The following is a 26,122-nucleotide window of genomic DNA, read 5'->3' as shown; positions in this document are numbered from 1 at the left end:
AGATATATTTATATTGAAATGAACCCGACTATTTTCTTTGACACTCGTCAGGGATAATCGTCAGCAACTAGTAATATTGTCTCAACCGCAAATATACGTCCGTTTCACCTGACCGAGTTAATTCACGTGACCTACGTCATTCAGCAAACAGCTTTGTGATACTGGAAAACGCTAAGCTGCGATCATATATCTATTTATATGCTTTTGATTTGCGAGAACAGTTATAAAGTACATATAGGTAGTATGTTTCAAACTTTCTACTCTTCAAGTCAAGCTATGCTTAAGATGTGAGTAACCAGAAAAGGAGGTTTCTGTTGTTTGATACGGTACCGTAACGAAAATATAGTTTTTACTTTTATCCATCCAACCAAAAACATTCCCAACCGATTTACGAACTGCGCCTGTCTGAAGTGAAGCTTCGTTGCAGATTATGCGATCGGCGAAATGTAGCATTTTCCGTGTGATAATTGAAAGAGACAATATAGTCACAGGAAACGTGAAAGTAATTTTGAACAGGAAGCTGATGTATCGATGACAGTTTTACGCATCTAGAAGCCGCTCTGATATATAAATGCAATGTCGCCGGCGCGACTTATGTATTTTGGGGTTGAGCAAGAAATTCTAGCACTACTGTATCTGATATTATCGTGTTTAGATAGTCAGTTGAATTGTAATTGACCACAGACCTTAAAATTGTGGTTGGCCTTCTGTTTTTCTCAATGAATGCGGCCTTTAGGTTGATTGATCTGCAATAAACGATGCCGGTACTTGAAGAGTGAAGTCGTACATGAGTGTATAGTGCAATGATACATCCTCCTAACTGTACATTCCAACATATATAAATTAATTTGCGTTAAGTTTTAATTTTCTTCCAGTCATATCTTGGCCATGATTAACTTTTAAACATTGTGAAAATTGTAAATATGACCAAGATATGTCCAAAAAAATTGAAAAAAAATTCAAAAGCTTGATTGACTACGCAGACTGCGGTATCATTTCGGAAAATGAATCTCTAAATTTGAAAAATGGATAAAAGCTACTCAGCATTGAAAAAAAGCAAAGAATCACCAGCTTGGTATTCACCATCAATGTAGCAACACGTGAGATGGAAATTTGTAAATATTTTACCGTGTTTTTGCCATTTATTCCACTAAAATTCTCGATGTATAGACTTGAATTTTACCAACTGTGGAGTAAGTTTTACGTATCATCATGCTCGTATCATCATGCCCGTCCCTTCTCGTGAGTACTGTTCTGGAGATGATCCAAACAGCATATATATTGACTCGTGGTTGTAAGTGGCTTTTGGTAGCTCAAATGTGTGTCTTGGTCAAACACGAGCCTGTCAACTTGTTCCAACAAGAGCATTCAGTTCAACCCTGTGTGCGTGCATTACAAATCACGTTGACAGGATTCTTGACTTGTCACGCAATGAGGTAATGCTGTGTGAGAAGGTTGAATCATGACATGTGTGTTGTCATAAGGTGATCTGGACATAGGTGCCGAATCGTCATTTTGAGTGGGTTCGCAGTAATGGTACTAGAAAATACGACCTGAAACTGGTAAAAGTGAGGAAAATGAGTGTATTTTAAATGCGAACCATTCGATATCACCAAACAGAGTTATAAAAAGTGGTTTTAACAAGACTTGAACATGAAACTGAGCAGTCAACGTAATGAGTGTGACTCGAGTCATAATACCATGACTCGGACTAAACCCTCTGCTCTCTGACTTGGACTCGGACTTGACTCGTTAGTGAATTGGAAATCACTTGACTTGACTCGAGTCAAAACTATAAAAGTGAGATCGACTTGTGACTTGGTTACGACCCTGCCCGCCACACAATAAAACACTTGACTACTTGCCATTGGTGTGTACAGAGTTGAAACTCGGATGTGACATTTTAACACAAGTATCGCACTCGACAATATCAGGCTATAGTCAACTTTAATCTTGGAATGGTGCGGTCCGTCTGATGGCGATCAAATTATTGGACTGCAGTACAATCCCGTTGAACCAAACGAATATAAAATGTGTATTTGTGCCACTGAGAATCTAATGTGCATCAATATTTAAGAATGTAATTCAACGCGCAATGCGTCGTGTGAGTACCGAATAAGAATAGATACTAACAAGTGACATGAGAATTTGGGAATGCGAGTGTATAAGGCAGACAAGGCTTGAGACATTCACAAACGAGAAAGCGCACAACTGATCAGCGATTCGTCTTTCACGTCCCATACAATAGGTTGCTACACCTAAAGGCAGTTGGTTTACTCCGATAAGCGCCACTACGTTTTGCGAAATGGTTGAATGATTTACTGACTACAATACGTGTGCTTCTTTTAGGCACATTGAGGATCTAGTTATTGCATTGGTTTTCCAATTGATTTTTACAGTATATTAGTATACGATTTAATCTCTTTCCTAGGTGATGTAAATAGCTAGAGCACGGGGAAACTCATGCGATTGTATTGGAAGTGACCGCCGTGGGCAGAAGTTGATAATGTCGAACGGTCCGGTTATGCCCAATTTGCCTCAGCTATCTCAACTACAAGTCATAGGTATGAATTCCGTATCGTATCTTGATTTATATAGCTTCCTGGAGGTACAGCACTTCAAATTGACTAATATATAGATATTGAAATAACCCCTACTATTTTGGCCGACACTCGCCAGGCTTAATGGTCAGCAACTAGCGAGGAATCTTGATTTCCATGTTTGTAATGCAGCACAATAATTGTTGAACATCACAAAATTTGCGACTTGGACCTTGTTAAAAAAACGTAAAAGCTGCGGAGTGTTGCCGAACCGTAGTTGTGAACGACAAGAAAATTTTCACCTTTTCATAATTAGATTAGAATTAGAATTATAGCTACAACCGTTTTTCTTCATTAGATTAGAATTACTGATTAGGTAAAACCGCGAAAATTCAATTCCGGATTACAAAGAAATACAACAAAAATCAAATTCACTTCATATCATGGCATGGCATTTCCATGTAATCAGTCTAATTGTGGGCAATTCCCTGCACAGACAACCGATGTTCCCACCACTACCTCTTCAAATCTCCTGAAATTTGGTACACGCACAGATGAGCTAATTCCAAACAGGATGAACTTTATTTTATGAAAATTGGACTTTTGGGTCAAAAGTTTCGTCACTTTGAAAATTGACAATTTTCTGCTCATTTCGGGTCTGCACTTTTAGGTTTTATCAATGCAATATTCAAGAAGGTGTAGCTAGATGTTAGACGACAGTTGAGATACGGCACTTGGATTTATCTGAAGCTTGTCTGATCGTCTATATTTCCAAGTGAAATTTAATACCCTGTAGGTTAGGGTCAAAGGTTAAATTGAGGGGGAATTTGGTCAATGGTCTAAAATCAGTCAGGCGTTACGCGATTTAGACTGCGGATTGTTCAAAAACATATTAAATTATTTTGGAAAATTGGGTCTTAAATGAAAGTTTGCTTCAAGGGGACTTCGTTCATAGCTGTTTGTTTTGGTTTTTAAACTGTAAAGTGATGAAATTGCAGTTTCAAGAGCACACTTCATTTGCACATGGAAATTCAGTAGTAGTAGGGTGTGTTCGGACATCGAGTCTGGGGTGTGTGTGGATATCATGTCTGGGGTGTGTTCCGACATCATGTCTTGGGTGTGTTCGGACTGTGTTGCCAGTCGAACATCGTGTCTGGGGTGAGTTCGGACTGTTTTGCCCTTCGGACATCGTGTCTGGGGTGTTTTCGGAAATCATGTCTTGGGTGCGTTCGGACAGTTTTGCAACTTGGACATCGGGCCGAGGGTGTGTTCGGAATGTGTTGCCATTCGGACATCGTGTCTAGGGTGTGTTCGGACATCATGTTAGTGGTGTGTTAGGACTGTTTTGTCACTCTGACATAGTATCTGGGATATGTTTGTGTTGCGCCAGACATCACTCAGACCTGATATCTGCACACTATTTTTATCTGGACATGCTCTGGAGCTGATGCCTGCGCACTAAATACCCCCAGGCATTGTCGGAAATGGATATCTGCGCACTTAATGGACACCGACATACGTCAGACGTGATACCCGCGTCCTAAACGACATTTGACGTATTTATGACCTCTATATTTGCGGTTTTTGCTGATATCTGCGATAGCCGAGTATATCTATGGCAGTGATAGCTGAGTATATCCACATCCACAGTTGTGATATCTGTGATAGCTGAGTATATCCACAGTAGTGATAGCTGTGGATGTACTCAGTTATCACTACTGTGAATGTGGATATACTCAGCTACCACTACTGTGGATATACCCAGCTATCGCAGATATCAGCAAAAACGCGTCGTTTGGGACGCGGGTATCACGTCTCACGCATGTCTGTTTCCATTAAGCGCGCATATATCCGGTTCGGACCAGGCCCGGGGGTATTTAGTGCGCAGGTATCAGCTCCGGAGCATGTCCAGATGAAAATAGTGTGCAGATATCAGGTCTGAGTTATGTCTGGCGCAACACAAACATATCCCAGATACTATGTCAGAGTGACAACACAGTCCTAACAACACCCCTGACATGATGTCCGAATGGCAACACATTCCGAACACACCCTTGGCCCGATGTCCGAGTTGCAAAACTGTCCGAAAACACCACAGACACGATGTCCGAGGGACAAAACAGTCCCAACTCACCCCATACACGATGTTCAAATGGCAACACAGTCCGAACACACCCAAGACATGATGTCGGAACACACCCCAGACATGATGTCCACACACACCCCAGACTCGATGTCCGAACACACCCTACTACTACTGAATTTCCATGTGCAAATGAAGTGTGCTCTTGAAACTGCAATTTCATCACTTTACAGTTTAAAACTCAAACAGCTATGAACGAAGTCCCCTTGATGCAAACTTTCATTTAAGACCCAATTTTCCAAATATTTTAATATGTTTTTGAACAATCCGCAGTCTAAATCGTGTAACGCCTGACTGATTTTAGACCATTGACCAAATTCCCTCTCAATTTAACCTTTGACCCTAACCTACAGGGTATTAAATTTCACTTGGAAATATAGACGATCAGACAAGCTTCAGATAAATCCAAGTGCCGTATCCCAACTGTCGTCTAACATCTAGCTAAACCTTCTTGAATATTGCATTGATAAAACCTAAAAGTGCAGACCCGAAATGAGCAGAAAATCGTCAATTTTCAAAGTGATTTAACTTTTGACTCAAAAGTCCAATTTTCTTAAAATAAAGTACATTCTGTTTGGAATTAGCTCATCTGTGCGTGTAGCAAATTTCAGGAGATTTGAAGAGGTAGTGGTGGGGAAATCGGTTGTCTGTGCAGGGAATTGCCCTTGTTTGAATAAAATGATCTAGTTGTCCAAGTCTCTATTGTACAGTACAACTTCTTGTTGATGTTTCAGTAAAAAGTGGCAACTTGCATCCAAAAGGATGGTTTGGAACGACAAAGGTCGTTGATTCTTACGTCACACTGACACTGGACGATGATCCTCCGAAGAAATCTCAGGTTATTACGAGAACAAATACGCCACAATGGGAAGAACCGTTCACCATGTGAGTCTTCTTAAGAGCTTTCAATTTACTATCCGACTTGCACAAACTACCGATCTAGTTAATTGACGGTCAACTAACTACTGGTTTAGTTTTAATTGAAAATTTTGAAAAGTGAGTAGTTCTAGTTCAAGTTGCGCATTTAAAAATCAATTCGTTCGTTCGTTGAATCTAGTTGTGTTTTAGTTGGATTTTTAAAGGCCGTTAGTTCTAGTTCTAGTTGCGACTTCGAGTAGTGCCAGCACTAGTTATGGATTTTCTAGTTGGCCACTTTTAACGACGGATTTTTAGTTAGTTCTGGTTGCGCATTTTGAAAACCCGGTAGTTAGTATAAGTCCGTTTCACATTTTTCGTCATGTCTTTCAAGACTGCCTAGCACTGCTTGTGTTTAATCAACCGATTTTTATTTATGAAGCTTAGCGAAACCGACGTCCATGATTGAATTCAAAGTGTTCTGCTACAATTCGCTGAAACAAGACAACGAACTCGGATCGGCAAAACTATCCGTCTTTGAGACACTCAAAGAGAATGGCGGAAAACGTATGTTGATCATCTCATATCTAGCTCACCTTGATGACTCAAATATTTTCAGCTTTTCCAAATTAGATGAGAATTACAGAATTCGCGAAAGCTTGGTCATTGAATCAAGTTCACAGGTCAACCAGAAACGAAATTAGAATTGAAATGACGGCATAAAAACACTTGAAAATTAGAATTGGAGCAAAGAATGATTTCACAAATTAAATTACCAGCATTTCTCTTTAATTAGTCTAATGAGACAAATATAATCATCTCGTTGTCCCAGTCTGATATGTAGGACCCGACCGATTATCAGCTCGTCAATATTATTGAGTCGATACCCCACTTAAAAAAAATATCGGTGTCAGCCATTGAGGGACAAAATATCGTCACTTTTGGTGGCGTCACAACATGGTAGTGGGACTTCTGCACCAGGAATATTCATCTATTTCTTATAGATTGCAGGCAGAAGTGCGGAAAGTAGCCATCGTTTGAAGGTGCTAGTAATCCGTTTTATCATTATAGGCTCAAAAATTCGATATCTGTCTGGTTCTAGTCGCAACAATGATGTCATTTAGATGAAATCGTTCATTCTTATCTTTAGTGTCTAATCTCGAGGTGAAACTCCTTGTGAGAGCGAAAAACGCTTCTGAAAATGTGGGAGAGATTTTCATCATTCTCGAAGGGATGACTGTACCCATGGCTCAGTTGCAGGGTGTTGCTAACGGAAACCCAGGTTTGAGTTCGAAGTTTTATTTCAGGAAAAATTTTGAAAATATTCATTTCATTGAATGAAGATCAAAGATGGCGCTTCTTCGATCTACGCTCCATAACAAACTGGTGCTTCCCGTGATGCTCATTAATAAGGTTCCCTGTGAACATATCAAAATATAGTATGCTTCAGGTTAGGTTTGGGTATTTGGGCTGTCTTCATAACTGGGCTTGAGAAATTGAGTAGCTAACCTGAGTGGTTCGACTATGAATTGAGTATTAGGCTTTGAGTTATGACGTCATAGTAATATAAATGACGTGGAAAGTGGAAATATGTACCTTTTATGCGACCACAAAGAATTTGATTCGATTCTACATCGCATTAAAGATCATTGAACTTTGTGAGAATGCTGTGGGTTGACCACGACTTGACAGATTTGTCATTTCCAGTAACGTGCGTAGATTTTCGCTACCGGTCCATGTTTCGTATGCTGTGATACGAGCAATTGAGATTTCAATGCCCACACGATGGAAAATAGAATCGAAAGTAGAATTCTCGAAAAAATCATCTCCCGCTACTCGGCTCGAATCGTTACAATACAGATTCGAGTATTCAAGTCTACCCATAATCGGTGACCTCCATCACACCCCACCTTAATGTGAAATAATAGTTTGCCCCATTCCTGGGGAACGTTATTTGTTGGTGTCATTGCGATCATTTTTTGTGGAGCATATATTGAAGGAGCGACCAATCATCTTGTTTTTGACATTTTGCCTGCTTTCCGACAAATTTTGTTTCCGTTCAGTTCATGTACCGACCCCACCCCCCGTACCTCCTCGAAGCCCCAGAATAGACGCGGCTCCTCCCTTGCCTCCTCGGCCTGCAGGTGAGTCTTCGTTGCCATGACTCTGACATCATATTGACGTGATCTCTGTGATGTCATTTATTCATGTGACACTCGCAGCAAAACTCTTGTTTGTGAAGCCGCAGTTGATCTGCGAGACATTCAACAAGCTTCGTCAAATTCCAAATCTACGTGATGGCTGAAAGGACTTACCGGTTCCAGAGTTGAACCGCCAGTACATTTTCAGCTTTTCTGAATTTGATTAGAACTAGAATGACAGCTGCAGTTTTGTTTTCTAATTGATTGAAAGTAGAATGACCGAATTCGCTTGAACTTGGAGATTGAATTCAATTCCGGATTTAAAAAAAATCCAACGAAAATCAAGTTCACTTCAAATCGAATATCAGTTTATTCTCATCAGCGTGAGAGTGTATGCCGAGCTTGGCTGGTTTCGCATGATGTAATTCTCCTGTAGCATTTTCTGGAAAACCAGAAATCAGTTTAAAATCAGAACGACTGAATTTGCAAAATTTTAGAAATGAAATAAATTTGGCATTAGAAGGAAATCCAACAAAAATCGGGTTCACTTCATATTAAACCAGAGTTTATCCTCATCAGCACAAGAATGGCGAATCTCTGTATGGTTAGCTTGCCTGGTTTCGCATGATACAGTTCTGCGGTAGTATTTTCTGGAAAACCAGAAATCAGTTTAAAATTAGAATGACTGAATTCGCAAAATCTTGGAAATGATAATAAATTCCGTATTAAAAAGAGATACAAAAAAAATCACCCGTTGAAGGAGCAGAGCTTCGAAAGCTCGTTTAACTAATAAAGTTCTATTCACACGAGTGAACATCAGGATGTGGAAGCTATCAAGGTCTTACGCTAACAGAGATTTGCTTCGTATGAAATCAGAGTAGATTGTCATAAGCACGGGAATGGCAAATGTCCGCACTTATTCACAGTGTTCATGCAGGTTGTGGTTTTAGATTATCCCCACTTGTAGCTGAACAGTATTTTACGCAAATCTACCTACTTTTGCACTCTAGATTTTGAAAAGTATAGCATAATTTCTGTACTAGCTTGCGCCACTTTTACTAAATGAAGTACTCAAAAAAAGTTTCCCTAACTTGCTCTACTGGCTCGAGTGCTTGTGTTTTTAAACTTAACAGTTATTTTAGGAAAAACTACTTAATTTACAATTTGTATTTAGGAAATTAGGAATTAATTGTGGGATATGCTGTATCTATTTTACGAGTAAAACCGTCATAATCAAGTGGAATAGCCTGTATTACACTAACTGACGTGATTATATTTTTTATATGATCGATTTGTAGTCTCGATAATTATCTTGCAATTTTTAAAGTAGCCACCTTCCAATTCATTGCGAAAAATATGCGACCGATCGTCCAAATCTATTTTTTGAAAGTACGTGATCAAGTGCTTTTCCAACATTTTATTTTCTACTTGAAATAGTTTCGACTTATTTTGTTTTTGTAAATAGCTACTCCTAGCCTACTTGTAATTACGTAAAATTTTATGGGATGAAATCTACATCTACTTGGGTAGCAACGCTGACTTACTGCCGACGGTTTCCATTGGGCTGTGAGTTCTATTTTGCTCCATCTGTGAGACGGTCCCTCTTTTTCCAGTGATGCCGACAGCCAGCCCTCCAAGTGTTGCGATTCCTGCGAACCCGCAACCAGCTCCACGAACTGCCCCAAAGTAAGATTGGCGCACTTGAAAATCTTGCATTCAGGACTACATTCACTGCAGTGGAATTTATTAGCCTGGAGACTTTTCCGCTTGTCCTTCATCAAGATTTAACGGCGCAATAACAACCATTGAATAGTATATTGATATTGAAATGAACCCGAATATTTTCGGCTGACTCCCGTCAGTGGTAATCGTCAGCAACAATGTTCCCTCTAATTTTTGACGAGTCTGCACGCACTCACCAACTCACTGCGCGTTCCTTTACAACAGTGCGTAACGACTAAAAAAAAGGTCATCACTTCGGATTTTGTGGGTAGAGACCATGTCAGCACTGCGCGCATGCACAGTAGGGTTGTTCAAAATGTTTGGAATGCTGCGTATTGATGGCATATTCTGTAGATTATTGTTAAAAAACAATAAGGGGCCTGAAAGAAGCTCGCATGAAAGTCGGTAAGATTTGTCTAAATGCGTTTGAAAGTCGTTGTTGAAGAGTGGTCGGGCCACCGACAGCAGAGTAACGGAAAAACGGGCAATCACGAAAGCACGGCTCTTGATTGGGTAATCGGCTAAGCTTCAATGATTACTGCAACAGCTGACTCGGATTCCGGTGCTTCGCTTTACTAAATTGAAAGTCTGTTTTGCTGAGGTCGAGTCTGTTAGTAGCGGCTGTGGTTCTGTACAAGCGCGTTGTGGGTTGATGAGTCTATTAGTAGTACTGCAACACGTGTTCTTTGAATGCTTTAGAGTCGATTGCAGTAGTTTATGATTTGGAGCAATAATATTGCAATCAATATTGCATGGCAGAGGTAAAACGGCGAATGACTGTACACTGTACACATGCCGCAGCAAAGAACAAGATCTAAATCTGAGCAGTACTTGGTCGGATATACTTGCGATTACATCTGTGGCTCGAGATTACCTACTATACGAGAAGTAATGAGTTACATTCGGCATCGGAAAGGGCATTGTCCACTGTCAACCAGACATGGGGTAATCGATTACGACGATTACAGCATCTTCAAGTAATCGTAATGGCAATTGATTACATTCGAAAAAAATCCAAAGTAATCGTAAGCGACTATTTCACATTTCTAAATCGATTTCTTTGTGATAAAACGATTACATTTATTTGTGCAAGGACTGGAACAGTGAACATTCTTGAGCAATGAAGAGTGCGATGTTATCTCGGGTTGTTGATGGCACAAACTATACTATGCAGAAACGTCGGATTTTCAGATGCTACTGCCCATTATTATGTCACAAGTATTGGCTTTGCTCGTCATTGCGAAACGAATTATCCACGCGTAGTAAATATATATTCAACAACTTCAAGATACTACTGACCAGAAAAGATCTTCACACGGGATGACTAGAGACACTGTGTGACTCTTGCTCTTCTCGATGCAGGTGAAGATATACATCATCACAAACTTGGTGCAACACACCATGCAAGATGGGCACAATTCTGTATGCTCAGAAGATATTCATGTGGGCTTATCAGTTACATTACAAATCTGAACAAGTGGAACTACTGCATCGCTTCAATTTATTTTAAATTCTCTTTAATATCCCTGCCTGGGTTGATTCCAGCATCGGTGGTGATGCTGCCGGAAATGACTTGAGTTTCATCCAGGACATGTTGAGTTACAAGGAACATGATGGACAAGTTTCCAAAGCTGCTTCACAAAAGCTTTTGAAGCATGACTGTTATATCGTGGAGGAAACCGCTGTATATGCCGTGTTTTCGCTGAGTGAAAGCAATGAAACCCGAGAAAATATGGCTAAGACGTTCCTGCAGGTAGAGCTAACTTCAAGTTTCAGAAGGGGCCCGCCCTCTTTAAATGCAACTGTACAGTCTGATTTTATCGGGCCACATAGTTGTGGTACATATCTGAGGTTTTTGAATGCTCTGGGGCGTGGCTAGCTTAACCGGTTGATGTTTGGCACTTATCAGATTCCTACACCAGAATGAGCTCCTACATCAGTTCTGTCAAAGTTGTTAATGATGCCACTGAACGAGGTGTAAAGCTAAACTCAGACTATGCTGCAATCTTGACTGACAATGAACAACAAAGAGACAGTCTGCTTCAAGCTGTGGAACAGCATAGGAGACAATTTGAGACAGCAGGAAGTCAACTTTAACCAAAAGCCTGTAGTCTGCAACTCGTGCCTGACAATACAACACTGATCCTGCAACGCACTTTTTTAAATGTATTTTGTAAATAGTGCTTTTTGCCTTCATTCAATCCTGAATAGAAAGTGTAATATGAGTTCGTTTACGGGTGAGACGTCGACTAGTCATAACATACTACTGAGATGTTTACTACTGGCGGGGAATTGTTCAGTTTCACTCACTGTCAGTAAGTTTTGGAAAGGTCGAAGGTAGTAAGATGCATGCATCTAGTTTAATCGTATCGCAGTTTTCCAAGCATTTTTCAAATTTTGAACAACCCTAGTGCACAGCTTATTGGGAACATTGGTCAGCAACTAGTAGAGAATTGGAAAGAACATTATGTAACACCCATGTAAACACAGACTTGTACAAACTACCAATATTAGTTAGTTGATGGTCGACTAACTACTGTTTTTTGAGTAGTTTTAGTAGTTATAGTTATGCAATGTGCATCTTAATAAAAATGAGTTCCCGAACAACTAGAAAACACTTGTCGTTTGACGCTTCTAGTTGTGCATTTTGTAAATCCAGTACTGTGTATCAATATTAAATATATACTATCCTATAAATATGAATACTATTTACTATAGGCCTACATTACTATATGAATACTATCAATATTAAGAATATAAATTCTACTGCAAAGAATCTAGTCCTAAAATCGATATCTAAGTTTAGTAGCACTTGTCAAGTATTTGATATCTTTCTCTCTATCTTAGCAATAACGGGGTCAGACGAAAGAATAGACCGGCTCCCACACGGCCGAACCCACCAAATAACCCAGGTACGTTGTTGATTTTGGATTTTCCAATTTTTAGTCCCAGTCCGGTAACGCCGGACGTTTTTGAACAGTTGAAATTTAGAATGCTTCTACTTCTTTAGAGTACTATTGCCGTTTTATTTTTAGACTACTTGTACTTGACAGTTTCTTAGGCAAAAGCCACTCACTTTTTATGCTCGAAATTTTTTGAAGTGGAAATTAGTTTTCGGATAAGTTTGCAAAGATTTTATGGGTGAGATTATCTCAATTGTTCTGAGTTGGTTTGTAACTTCAACTTTTTCTGAGTAGATTTAATTGTAATAATCAATTTAAACTCTCAATTTTACAGCAGGAGGCACGACGCCGTCAAGGAACGTTGTAATGTCAGCTGCTGGATCGAGCACGGCTGTGAGTTATTAGCTATTAGTGTTATTAGGCTGGGTATGAAATGATGCACACTAAATTTGGCTCAATTCCAACCTGTAGAAGCAAAGTTGGTAAAATGTAAAAAAAAAAAAATTTGGTAATAATTATAATTTTCTAAAAATAGCCTTGCTTCTAGAGGTTGGAACTGATCCAGAATTGAATATTTTTAATCAATTTTATCAACTAGCCATTAAAATTGATTCAGAGCACTGAAACTTCGACACCAAATCCGCAAGTCGTATCCGGGCCGCCGCCACTGCCCCAGGGATACGAATACAGAACGGACCCGATGGGTCGCGTCTACTACGTGGACCATCACACGCGGACCACTACCTGGGAGAGACCGGAACCCCTACCGCCTGGGTGAGTTGGAATACCTTGACCCGCCCAGATTCAGGACTGGGGCATTATCAACAGATTTTGACAGCTAGATAATTCTAGTTTTCAAATTAGACCAATTACAGCGACATGCCGGCAGGGTTGTATTGACTCGAGTCATTTTCTCAAAATACGGAAATGACTCGACTCGAGTCAATTTGTGTATTGACTCGACTTGAACTCGAGTCATTGCGCATGACTCGAGACTCAGACGGCGTTTCATTGTAATTTTGAAGAATAGTAAAGTAACCACACTATTGGGATTTCGTCTATTGGTACCGGTACTGGAAAATGCGAGCAGAAACTGCTAAAAGTGAGGAATATTAGTATATTATAAATGCCAACCATTCGATATCACCAAACAGAGTTATAAAAAGTGGGTTCAACAAGACTTGAACTGGATACTGAGCAGCCAACATAATGACTTGGTTACAACCCTGCATGCCGGCAATCTAATTCTAATCTAGTTTGTGACAAGTTTCTTTACTCTAATTCTCCTATTTTGTGGTTTTCCTGAAATTGCTTCATGAGAACTGTATCGTGTGAAACGGGCCGAGTTTTGAACCAGACTGGATTATTTCTTTCCAATTCGGAATCGATTCAATTTCCAAGTGTTTTCCAATTTAATCGTTCAAGCTATAATTTTATTTCTAATCTAATTTTGGAAAACAGCTGTAGCTTTAATTCTAATCTAATCTAGCCTTGGATCAAACTTTGCAGCGATTATTCTAATTGTAATCCAATTTGGAAAAGCTGAAATATTCCAATGGTCCAACTTTGTTCTCAGGTGGGAACGTCGCGTTGACGAACGCCATCGCATATACTACGTGGACCACAACACGCGCACCACCACGTGGCAGAGACCAACCGTACAGCGCGTCCACGACTACGCTCAGTTCATGAATCAACGAAACAACCTCCAGAATCAGCAGCAGGTCACTACCACTACCACACTGGGTTCGGGGACATACAAGACGCAATTGAGAATATGGGTTATGGTTAGAATTGGGGAGGGAGGTCGACTTCCTGGCTAAGCTTAATTTCGAGGATTACAAATGTTCAGTGTCAGTTCTTTAGTGCAAAAATGTTCACACTATGCGAAAAAATCAATTAGGATTACTTTGAAATTTTTTCGAATGTAAACGATTACGATTATTAGAATACTGTAATTGACAGGGCTAGACAAGTTCGAGTATTGGAGTGATTCTATTGTGAATTGAGTAATTTGTTGCGAGTCAAATAGAGAGTATCACTTTTGGTATGGGTTAATTCAAATATTAGAACCAATTTTGGGAGTACGATCAGCATTTGAGATTGTCAGATTACATGCCCGGCGTTCTGGCAACCTTCTGACGCTGGGAATGTGTCTGGACTACATGTTCACTTTTGTCTTCAGGCTTACAATCAAAGGTACCTGGTTGGGCAACAACAGCAGCAGCAAGCCGTCCAGGACGATGATAACGGTCCCATGCCTAAGGGATGGGGTGAGTCTGCGCCTGCGGGGCTGTCGAGCGTGGCACGAATTTTTTTTTATATACCGTATATTTAATGTTTTATAGAAAGAAGAAAAGATGAAAATAATCGGGTGTATTTCGTCAATCATAACACGCGGACCACGCAATGGGAGGACCCCAGGACGCAGGGGTAAGACAATTCGACGTGCATTGCAACCCTCGGCCAGACTTGGACAACTACATAATTCAAGCGACCTAATTAGAGTGAAACGTAGTTAATCTGATTTGAGAAACGTGTCTATGCTATCATTTTCATTCTAAACTAATGATAGTTTTCCTGGAAATGCTGCAGGAGAGCTGTATTGAAACGAACGAAGCTTGGGTGTTCAGAGATTTTCCACTCCCATGCTTTTGTGAAGGAACTCTGGAATTGATTTAGGTTGTATTTCTTTCTGACTCTGAATTTAATACAATTTTCCAGTTTTTGTGAATTCACCAAATCTAATTTGGAAAAATACTGTGTAGCTATCATTCTATTTCTGATCCACCTTGGAAAAAATGATGTAGCTATAACTGCGATTCTGAGCCGTTTGGAAAAAAGTGTGCAGCTATAAATCCAATTGTCATCTGATTTGGAAAAGCTGACTGTTTTCTCGTGGTCGAACTCTGCCCTGTCTAAACCCCATCGTTATTTGAGACCACAAATTGATTTGCTCGCTTCGCATCCCAGACGGATCGCTTCGGTGGAAGACCCTTTGCCCGCTGGGTGGGAGGTTCGATACACCACGGAAGGAGTCCGATATTTCGTGGACCATAACAAGAAGGCAACTACGTTCACGGACCCACGCCAAAGTTCAAAAGGAGGAGGGTGAGTGGGTGATGTCGTGCGAATTTGTCCAATTCATAGATAACCAGCCCTCTGGATATATGCGAGAAACTCTTCACTGCGCAGTAGGGTTGTTCAAAATATTTTCTTCAAATGTTACTGGCTATTTGATAGAATTGGTAGGTTGACCTTAAAAAATGCTGCACACCAAATTTGGCTCATTCCAACCTGTAGCAGTGAAGCTACCGTAGAAAAATTTTCACTTTGAGTTTCAAAAGTGAGGGGTTTCGGTTTCGACCCCCAAAACCCCCCTCGGTCTACGAGCCTGCCTGCGCTCAACAAAGGTGGTTTCTATTCGTGACATGTATGGGTATCGTACTCTAGTAAGTAAAAGCATCCCGTCCGTTTCTACTCAATTACAAGTAGAAAGTAGCAACTTTTAAGACATGTCAAAATGATTTGAATACGGGCCGAAAATCCAGCTTACTTATTTGTGAAGGTTGCGTCTAATTGAGACGTTTCTTTTCAGAGCCATTGGATCGTACGGAGTCCCGGCCGCTTACGAGAGGAGCTTCAAGTGGAAGCTGGGGCAGTTCCGGTTCCTCTGCCAGGTCAGGAATACCGACCAGACTTGTGCAAACCACTGGATTTTCAAATGGCACAACTAGAACCAGAGGTGGTCAAAGTAGTCAGGAAAGCTACTCAAGTAGAAGTAGAAGTAGCGATGAAAAAATCTACTCAAGTAGGAGTAGAAGTACTTCTTCCATATGCAACCTAAAACTACTTGAAGTAGAAGTCGAATTGACTGACTTTAAAAGTACTCAAGTAAGTAAGTAGTTGTGAAAACGATTCTAATTTGTTCACATGGACTGTAAAAAGGTGCAAATTGAGCTATGCGAAAGGTAACGAGCTTGATTCATATTGATGCATACCAACAGGTATCCAATTTTCGATAGCATAAGCATTCATCCACATCATGATAGTATTGATATGGCAATGCGATATTAATCCTCTGTTTTCTCGAACAGCACGTTTTAGAAAATAGCATGGTACGGCGCCATCCCCCATATTATAAGGCCCGTAGTTTAGTCGAAGAGCAATACGGAGAAGTTGTAAAGGATACGGTGTAAACACTCTAAAAACAGCTCTAAAACTAAAACAAAAAGTAAGAGTCCACTTTTCCAGATTACGACACGCCATCGACATGATAGATTACGATATGACAAGTAAATGCTAGATTGCGAAACATCAGTTTCAAACGTTATGATGAGCCATATATATACACTGTGATGAATTATTTCATATGGGTGAAGGGCGAGATTGTGGTGTAAACGGAACCACGCCAACCCGCGACCTAAATTATGTCCACTTGTACTTTCGTGAAATCATACTGGTCACTCCGTATCCAGTGCGCGCGAAGCGTGACGGAAATTCTTCGCTTTACTCAACTTTTATGAAAATTAAATGTTGATACACCAAGAAAACAGGCCCGAAATTTCTTAGGCTATCTTCCTGATTGGAACATTGAACTACTTCTAGTTGACAAACTGAAAATAGCGAAAAGTAAGTAGGTAGATCATAAAATATTACGAAGTAGAAGTAGTGAAAATCAGATCTACTTGAGTAAGTACCTGAAGTAGAGGAATTCGAAAATTCGAAAAAGTAGAAGTACTTCGTTACTGACCACCTCTGACTAGAACTACCAAATTTTCGAAATCAGTACCTCGAACTACTCGCATTTCATGACTGCAACCACTAAATAATCAAAATTAGCAACTAGAACTACTCACTCACTCACTCACTCCCTCACACTCACTCACTCACTTTTCACAACTCTCAACTAGAACTAGAACTACTCACTTTTTAAAACTCAACTAGTACTACTCAATTTTCACAACTAGAACTACCCACATTCCAAAACAAGAACTACTAGATTTTCAAAATTCGCAACTAGAACCACTCACATTTTAAACCTCGCAACTTGTACTAGACCTACTGAAGAACTAGAAGGTATTTTAACATCAATGAACTATATTGTTAGCAGTGGCGTATCCAGGGGGGGGTTTTAGGGGGTCGGAACCCCCCCCTTTTCAAAATCCTAAAAATTGATGTCAAATATAGCCTCTAATATTTGCTAATTTATTAGTTTAACATATTCGTTTTTACGTATGAGAAGGCGAATATGGCGTCTTAATGTTATTTAAGGGGACTAAGACCCCTACAAAATATTGGAATTATGCGCCGAATTAGTCGAAAGGATAAAATAGGTCATTATAATTCGCTAATTCCATACGAATTCTGCACTTGTTCAGCTACATTTCAGCTGTGGCAATTGCCGACGTTCTCAACTTTCTTCCCTCGATTTCTCTCGCCTTGCTGAAACGAGAGACTCATTTTAGGAAAATCTAATCTAATTGGCCGACGCGATACGTAATTGCAAAGACGAAGTTGTCGGCAATCAACATCGCTCGCGAATTCGCTCCACCTGCTCGCCTTGAAATCCTAATTAAGAATTGCACGCGGCGGCGTGTTGATCGATCAGCGAGACGCAGACACGACGGCACCAGAACGACAATGCTATTCTCAAATCCACATTGTATTCGCGATTATTGGCGAGAAATGGCCTAGGATTGACATTCACATTTCAAAATACAAGCCTAGCAATCCACGTTCCCGATTGTTAGGTGGCTTGCTGTCGTCCAAATACAGGCCTATGTTGTCGCTGAACGGGAGAATTGAGTAGGCCTAGTGGTAAAGCCTAATTATATCGGCTGACAAGTTTCTCTGTCGATCAAGTTATTATCCCAGTGTGTACTCTGTATTAGTTGACTGACTTGCGTGCTTGCAATTAAGGTCTAATTATCTTCGCGCGTACTACACGCTCAGCCGTATGGCTAGTAAAGCCATCGAAAAGCACACATTCGTGTGCGACGTACACTGTTCACACCACACCTCTCTGTGGCGATCGCCCTCGTTTATGCTACCGCCCTATTCCGCGCTTGTTCGTCCGCTGCGATACTACCGACCGTGCGCATAATATCGTCAAAACCCAACAAAATCGCGCATCTCTGACCGGAACTAGGCGCTTGAAGACGGGCGGCATTTGCCGGCTCATGACTAAATGTGAGCATTTACGAATTTCTTTCAATCAGACCATAAAAGAAACGCGATTTTCAGGCAATGTCCGTATCGTATTCGTACATCTCCCACTCACCGCAAATCTCTGTTTATTATTAAACTATAATGTATTAATTATTCGCCACGGCGTGGAGACGAGTGATCGTAATGATGACGTCACAATAGCCAATTTCGTAACGCAAAACCCCCCCTTTTTCGCGCTCTGGATACGCCCCTGATTGTTAGTTTGTCCAAGTCATATTTTGACGTAAATTTGAACCCGATTTCTGCCTCACAGTCCAACCAGCTGCCCAGCCACGTCAAAGTCAACGTGACCCGTGACAACATCTTTGAGACGTCGTTCCAACAAATCATGTCGCTTCAAGCCTATGACTTGCGCAGGCGTCTCTACGTCATGTTCAAAGGGGAGGAGGGGCTCGATTACGGCGGCGTGGCACGGTGAGTAGGTCTATCAGATAGTTAGATATATACCCTGTTTGTCATTGTACAATGTACATGAACAAAACAGAAGATGGCAATGGCACTAATCAATTTAGCCTTCATCATAAGCAGATGTCAGTGCTTTTGGTAGGACTAATCTACAGTGGTATGTGGTAACTCTATTCACTGCAGCAGAAACTGAAATTCACAGCACTGCAGAAACTGAAATTCACTACAATATATATTAGGCCTACACTACATTCGGTGTGCTTAAACTTTACTCACGCTTTTTGCGTAAGTCGTTACAATCGATACCATCAGATGCGCGATAAATAGGGCGATTTTTTGCCATGTCAAAATTTTGTCAAAATTGTTTACCAAGTCGAAAAATTGTTGCATCCTGCACTTTGTACCTGGGAATGTAGGTAAGTATCTTTGTACTGCAACAAATTTAAAATTATTTCTACCATAATGCGTGATGTAACTATCGGAAGGTCCAGATTTCGTTAAAATCAAGTTTTTTCATGTAAAAATTTCTCAGTGTTTAAGTCAAAAAGTTTTTTCAGGTCAAACTACTTCTTCAGGACAGACATTGCCTACCAGATATGAAGATGAGTAGTACAATTCTAAAATGATGTTCAAAAACACACAAGGGCAAAATATTGCCGAGATTAAGATTGTCAAGGTCAAAATCTTCCGTATTTTAGGTAAAAAAAAGTGATAAAAGTGATAAATGAAGTTGTTCAAGCACTGCCGAAATTTCTCTGGCGTACCCCAGTTTGAGAACCCCCAGCATATCGCTTTCCAAGACGTAACTCTTTGAAAACGGGTTTTTGTGCAGGGAATGGTTTTTTCTTGTGTCTCACGAAGTCCTGAACCCGATGTACTGCCTGTTTCAATACGCGGGCACCACAAACTACACGCTGCAGATCAACCCCGCCTCCAAAATAAACCCGGACCACCTCAACTATTTTCGATTCGTGGGACGGTTTATAGCCATGGTGAGTGGTAGAGATGGACTCGACTGGTGTTTTGCAGTGGCTGTTACTTTCGAATCTTGGGTGTGATTTTAAACTGTTTTTTTTTAGCAGGGCTAGGCCTAATTCTGAGTACCGTACCTGAGTGATTTCATTTTGAATCATGTAATTAGGCTTCTAGCTTTTCAGTATCACTCTTTATGAAGTCATTGCAGTATGAATGATGCGGAAACTTGAAATATGTACCTTTTATGCAAACGCAAAGACTATAATGCCAGTTTTTCATCAAATTGATGATAATTGAGTGTTTCATACCTATTTCATTGCACTTTGTGACAATGCTGTCCGGGCCGATCACGACTTGACAGATATGTCATTTCCGGTAACTTGCGTAGCTTTGCACAACATGTTTGGTATGATGGGGAACGACCAATCGAAGTTTCAATGCTCCCACAGTGGGAAATAGCTTCCAAGCAGTTCATTGATAAGTTTACTCTTAGTGGCAAGGAGCGTATCATTTCAGCACTCAAAAAGCTCCACTCAAATACTCCACTCAAATCAATACAGTTAATCCTCGATTTCGGTTCGAGAACTCAAATTATTATGCCTGCTGTATTGAAATTATCATCGTACAGATCCGTAAACTTTGAGAAAATCCTTTCTTGTAGCGGTAGCCTTGTATTGTTTTTCTCACAGGCGCTCTATCACGGAAAGTTCATTGACACGGGCTTCTCTCTCCCGTTCTACAAGAGAATGCTGAGCAGGAAGCTGACCATCAAAGACATCGAGTCTGTGGACGAGGAATTCTATAATTCTCTTGTTTGGACTCGGTGAGTCGTGATTGAAATCTTGTTTTAGTACCGTCACAAATTTTGGCCTTTGGTTGTGCTCAGTTCGTTTTCAAGACCACATTCATTGCAGTATCATTTCTAGTTCTTTTTTTGTGTACTTTGTGCAGTGGCACCATAAGAAGCACAGAAACAGATTGAAATCAAACCAATTTGGCAAAGGGTGATGTGACAATGTCATTTTAAGATTAACTCAATGAGCTGCACCAGTAACTATGCGGTCGTCATGACAAGTGTGTTTAGCCAGAGGTGGGCAAAGTACTACTCAAGTAGACACAGTGGCATACATTTCTACTCAATTACAATTTGAAGTAGGAAATGAGAACCCGAAAAGTGCTACAGTAAGTGGTTTCAAAATGTGACTTATCAATATGGCGAGTATTTTTTACCTTGAACCGAAAAAGTTTGAAGTAAAAATTTCTAATTTTGACTAATAAAGAACTCGTGTAGTTAAGTAGTGTAATATTGTACGAAAATGTGAAATATATTGCAGGACAATTAGAGTTACTTTGCTACATTTTCTGATAGCCAGTCAAGCGACTGAACGGTCTATGACAGTTTGTGATTCACAGCAAGTTGAAGATCCACCATCGACAACAGTATAAATTAGGCTAAAAGGTGTCAAATGTTGAAGAAAATTCTGACTTTGAACAATTTTTAACCTAGCGCTACAATTTTTGATTTTTTTTTGACATGTCAGAAAATAATCGCCCTACTTATGACACTACAACTATGCAGAATCTTCGATAATAGATACCGTGAAATTTTTAGACACTTGGCACGACAATTTTGCCCATAAGAATGAAGCAATTGTATCCCAAAACTACTTTTGCAAAATCCTAATTAAAAAAAAAATCACGAAGAAGTAGCAGCATTCTAAGACCTTAAAACAATCGGCATAACTGACTTGAGTACTCTGTGTTCAGCGACAACGACCTGGAGGAATGTGGACTGGAGTTGTTTTTCACGATGGATCAGGAAATTCTGGGCAAGATCGAGTCGCAGGAACTCAAAGAAGGGGGCAAAGACATCATGGTCACGCAGGAAAATAAAGAGGAATACATCAGGTTTGCGTTTTCATTCTAATCTGACTTCTGGTTTCCTTGTATATGCTACAGGAGAACTAGAATTCGTGCTAGACCAGGGGTTCTCAACTTCGCTTATGTAACGGGCCGCATTTTAACAGCAAAAGACGCTGCGGGCCGCAGAACAATATTACCATGTATTTGTGGGCTACAATTAAATTTAGGCTACAGTAGCCTATTTACCCCTCGCATACGGTCATTTAGCACATATTTTTCGCTGGCCCCACGTTTTCCCACCCAGCATTTCCTCTGCATATATGTCCACTCTGATAAAATTCCACCAGATAATTAGTTATGTAATGTTGGTGGATTTGTCCGAGGTTGGGTTAAAGCAGTCTACGCAACATACATCAATAAACGAGAACACATTAAAGCAGTGTTGCTGTTGTTGTGGTATTCATAGTGTTTGTCGACTACTATAGTCATTTACACCAGGCCGATATTCTTCGTACTTATTCCGTAACAACTTTTAGCACAGCCCACTTCTAAGCTTCTTGTAAGACACCGCTTGCGCGGATGAGGTGGCGAGGAGGAGCCTAGATAAGCCTCCAACGCTTAGGTATTGGAGCAGTGGTTCTCAAGCTTTTTCAGACACACCCCCTTTTTGATAGAGAATAATTTCGTGCCCCCTTATCGTCATATAACAATATGCAACCAGAATGCTGCAAACGGCTAGTTTGCTGCCATGGAAGGTTGTGACTGTTGATGAGAGAATTCTCAAACATGAAATTCGGACTATATACAAAGAGAAACACTATGAATTGAAGATAAATTGCGCACAATGCGGAATTTTTTTTCAGTTGACCGCAGAGCTGCGCCCCCGTCAAATGCTTTCACGCTCCCAAGGGGCGCGCCCCCCGGTTTGAGAACCACTGCATTCATGAATGAGTAATCAAACGAAACAGAGACTGTGCGATGAAAGACCTAAGTATGTAAACTAACTTGTTACAATACCGTGTCAGCAATAATTGCGTTTATAATGAAAGATGCCGCGGGTTGAGAACCCCTGTGCTAGACGGTGCTGTACAGACATTTTCCATCTCGTGCTGACGAGGATCGACTCTGATTTGATAGAAACTGAACTTGATTTTTTACTTTTTTCTTACTAATTGGAACTTTGATGGACTTCCAAGTTTATTGCAAGATTCAGTCATTCTATTTTCGACAAGACTGTGAATCCAGTAATTATAATATATATTGGCAAAGTTGAAAATATTTCGTTGTTCAACCGTGTTCCAGGCTGATGATCGAATGGCGCTTTTCTCGTGGCGTCGAAGAGCAGACCAAAGCGTTTTTGAACGGTTTCAACGAGGTGGTTCCCCTTCAATGGTTGCAATATTTCGACGAGAGAGAACTGGAAGTGAGATTTTTTACTGAGTGCTTGAAAATTTTTCAATGATCATTGTGATGTAGACTTGTACACAGTAGTTGATTTTCAAAATGCGCAACTTGAACTAGAGATAGAGCTAATGACCAGGGCAAGTTTTTGTTACAGTCAAATCCTTGGAAAGTTGCATTTATTTTTCACAAAAGTTGCAGTAAAAATTTGCTTTTATGGTCAAGTTCCTGGAAATGATTGGGGTGTACCCGTACACGAGATACTAGAATCGATGAAAAATCTGACCCAACGAAATTATAATTTTCGGCGATCTATAGCCTGAATGCACGTCAAATCAGAAAGGACCTCAAATTTAAACGACAGTGAAATAATCAAGCAATCTATTTACATATAGTGCCAGATAATATCAGTAAAAAGTTTCATGAAAAATCGAAAAAGTTACAAATAGTTGCAAGAAAAAAATGCAGGAAAGTTGCAAACAGTTGCAATATAAGAATCCTCCAAACAGCTTAAAACACCAGACTACATAACTTCCGAGTATTAGGGAGCTGCCGGAAGCTGTAACAAAAAGTTGCAAAAACTTGCTCTACTAATGACCTTTCAAAAATCAAAACTAGAACTACTCAATTTCTGAGATACTAAAAAAAGCAGTAGTTTGTTCATCGTCAAATAGCTAGACACATAATTTCTACAAGTCTGATGATCGGTATAATTAATTCATCTCACAGCTGATGTTGTGCGGAATGCAAGAATTTGACGTCGACGATTGGTATAGGAACACGATCTACCGTAATTACACCAAATCAAGCAAACAGGTGTTGTGGTTCTGGCAGTATTTGCGAGAGATCGACAACGAGAAGCGGGCCAGGCTCTTGCAATTTGTCACCGGGACTTGTCGCGTCCCGGTCGGAGGTTTCGCCGAACTCCTGGGTGAGTTGTTGAGTTGATATTCTCCAATCCAAATCTCAACTCATTTTGTCTGCTGACTGAATACAAGTACATATCCGGTAGTGGTTGAAATTTGTTCACAAGTCTTGTGAAAAATGATGATGGTTTGAAATTTTACATTGAAATCTTGACATTGTCGCAGGAAGCAACGGGCCGCAAAGATTTTGCATCGAAAAGGTCGGCAAAGACACGTGGCTTCCGAGAAGTCATACTTGGTAAATATTGCTGATATGTGTTTTCAACAAACTTTACAAACTACTTGCTTCTCAAATGTACCACTAGAACTATTCGCTTTTCAAATCTTACTAGACTAGAACTAGAACTGCTCAATTTTCAAAATCCGCAACTAGAACTGGAATAACTCACTTTTCAAAATGCTCACTTAGAACTGGACTAGAACTACTCAATTTTCAAAATGCACTAGCGTAGAATTAGAATTACCAATTTTTCAAAATGCGTAACTAGATCTACTACTGCCCACTTTTCAAAATTCGCAACTACAACTACTCACTTTTTAAAACTAGCAATTGGAACTATGCGTACTCTTGAAAATGTGCAACTAGAACTAGATTAGAACTATTCACTTTTCAAACTGCAATTAGAACTAGAACTACTCAATTTTCAAAATGTGCAACTAGCCTAGAACTAGAATTACTTGTTTTTCAAATTGCGCAACTAGAACTACTACTACTTTATTCAAAATCCACAACTAGAACTACTCACTTTTTATAACTAGCAACTAGAATTATGCCTACTCTTTAAAATCCGCAACTAGGACTAGAATTATTCATTTTTCAATATCCTCAACTAGAGCAAGAACTGAAACTAGTCAAAAAAACAGTATCTACCGTCACCATAATAGATTAGCAGTTTGTAAAAGTCTGGTTTCAGTTCGAGTTTAAAATTCCAATATTCTTTCAGCTTCAACCGGATTGATCTGCCGCCGTACAAAAGCTACGAACAGCTCAGAGAAAAACTGACGCTGGCCATCGAAGAAACGGAAGGCTTCGGACAGGAATGAACATGTATTTCGTTCATGCATTTCGACTGCGGTTTTTCGCCCTCTGCTTACGTCACAGACCCAATTCTGATCGCGCGGTCGTCTGAAAGCGAGGTCCTAACTAGGGTTGGGCACACTGATTCGAGTACTCCTGAGCTGAATTGAGTATTAATTCTAATGATTCAAGTCGATTTGAGTGCTAAGATGATACGCTTCCCTGCCACTAACAGTTATTTGATTAACCGAAATGATAGTTTCGATACCGTTTTTTACTGTGCAAGTCTTGAAACCTTGATCATCATAGGAAGCATGTAGCACAAAACTTCACACGTTACTGGAAATCACATATCTGTGAAGTCGTGATCAACTGATGAACGCACGATTGTCACGAAGTGCAATGAAATAGGCATGGTCGAAAAAATACTAAAATTATTTGTAATGTGATGTAGAACTGGCATTGTTTTTTTATGGTCGCATAAAAGGTAAACATTGAACTTCCCACATCATTGATACTGCTGTGACGTGATGCTCTGCTCGATACAGAATCGAATGACTCGGTGACTCAGTATTGCCCAACCCTAGTCCTAATTCCCTGTGAACTTCACTGCACTTCTCTAATTGTTTTGTGATGCGTTTATCGAATGTGTTGTCCTCGGGAATGGAGTCGTGCGTTGCTCCGCGTCGGAACGCCTATTATGCAACCTCTCTGGAATGGAGCCATCCGTGTTTGGCCACCAGCTCTGTATATATCTGCAGCGGGGATTTTAGTATTCTATCTATCTCGAAATATAAAATACAACCGAAGTCAATCTCCCGTTCTTGTTCTGGCACAAAGTTATTTCTGAGTTCTTTGCAGTGTTACAGGTCTGTAGTAATATACTATTCTTGCAGTTTCGGACAAAGTCGTCTCTAGATGCCGGTAGACTGATGACCGGAGACGTTGTAAAAACAAGGTATAGGTCGGTGGTACACTGGTCTTGTGGTGAAGAGATAC

At 40.2% G+C, this 26,122-nt stretch overlaps 1 protein-coding gene and 2 long non-coding RNA genes across 5 annotated transcripts; 1 reads left to right on the top strand and 2 right to left on the bottom strand.

Moving 5' to 3' along the window:
* Positions 1 to 2,091: 2,091 nt before the first annotated feature.
* LOC145442491 (NEDD4-like E3 ubiquitin-protein ligase WWP1) lies at positions 2,092 to 25,942 on the top strand. 3 transcript variants are annotated; one of them, XM_080320414.1, is made up of 23 exons: positions 2,092 to 2,564; positions 5,418 to 5,568; positions 5,981 to 6,105; positions 6,689 to 6,820; positions 7,602 to 7,682; positions 9,293 to 9,365; positions 12,249 to 12,313; positions 12,639 to 12,697; positions 12,921 to 12,937; positions 12,968 to 13,078; positions 13,881 to 14,028; positions 14,490 to 14,577; positions 14,653 to 14,737; positions 15,278 to 15,415; positions 15,903 to 15,984; positions 18,789 to 18,949; positions 19,773 to 19,932; positions 20,605 to 20,738; positions 21,683 to 21,823; positions 23,081 to 23,201; positions 23,909 to 24,110; positions 24,271 to 24,343; positions 25,050 to 25,942. In XM_080320414.1, exons 1-23 carry the CDS (start codon positions 2,507 to 2,509, stop codon positions 25,147 to 25,149), a joined length of 2,505 nt encoding a protein of 834 aa, XP_080176540.1. In that variant the 5' UTR covers positions 2,092 to 2,506; the 3' UTR covers positions 25,150 to 25,942. The 3 variants fall into 3 exon arrangements, with proteins under 3 accessions (XP_080176540.1, XP_080176541.1, XP_080176539.1); XM_080320413.1 differs by having other exon boundaries at positions 2,099 to 2,564; positions 12,921 to 13,078; XM_080320415.1 differs by lacking the exon at positions 7,602 to 7,682 and having other exon boundaries at positions 2,093 to 2,564; positions 12,921 to 13,078.
* LOC145442504 (uncharacterized) lies at positions 9,769 to 11,679 on the bottom strand. Its single transcript, XR_013916085.1, has 2 exons — positions 11,540 to 11,679; positions 9,769 to 11,506 (listed from the first exon to the last, which is right to left on the bottom strand). It is a non-coding gene; the product is annotated as an uncharacterized LOC145442504 (long non-coding RNA).
* LOC145442505 (uncharacterized) lies at positions 17,027 to 17,336 on the bottom strand. The gene is made up of 3 exons (XR_013916086.1): positions 17,278 to 17,336; positions 17,190 to 17,232; positions 17,027 to 17,155 (listed from the first exon to the last, which is right to left on the bottom strand). It is a non-coding gene; the product is annotated as an uncharacterized LOC145442505 (long non-coding RNA).
* Positions 25,943 to 26,122: the final 180 nt, after the last annotated feature.

This window comes from Botryllus schlosseri, chromosome 7 (genome assembly GCF_051294905.1).
Source record: "Botryllus schlosseri isolate E-star chromosome 7, Bs_hap1, whole genome shotgun sequence".
NCBI classification, from domain to species: Eukaryota; Metazoa; Chordata; class Ascidiacea; order Stolidobranchia; family Styelidae; genus Botryllus; species Botryllus schlosseri.
This window is presented reverse-complemented; position numbering and strand designations above follow the sequence as displayed.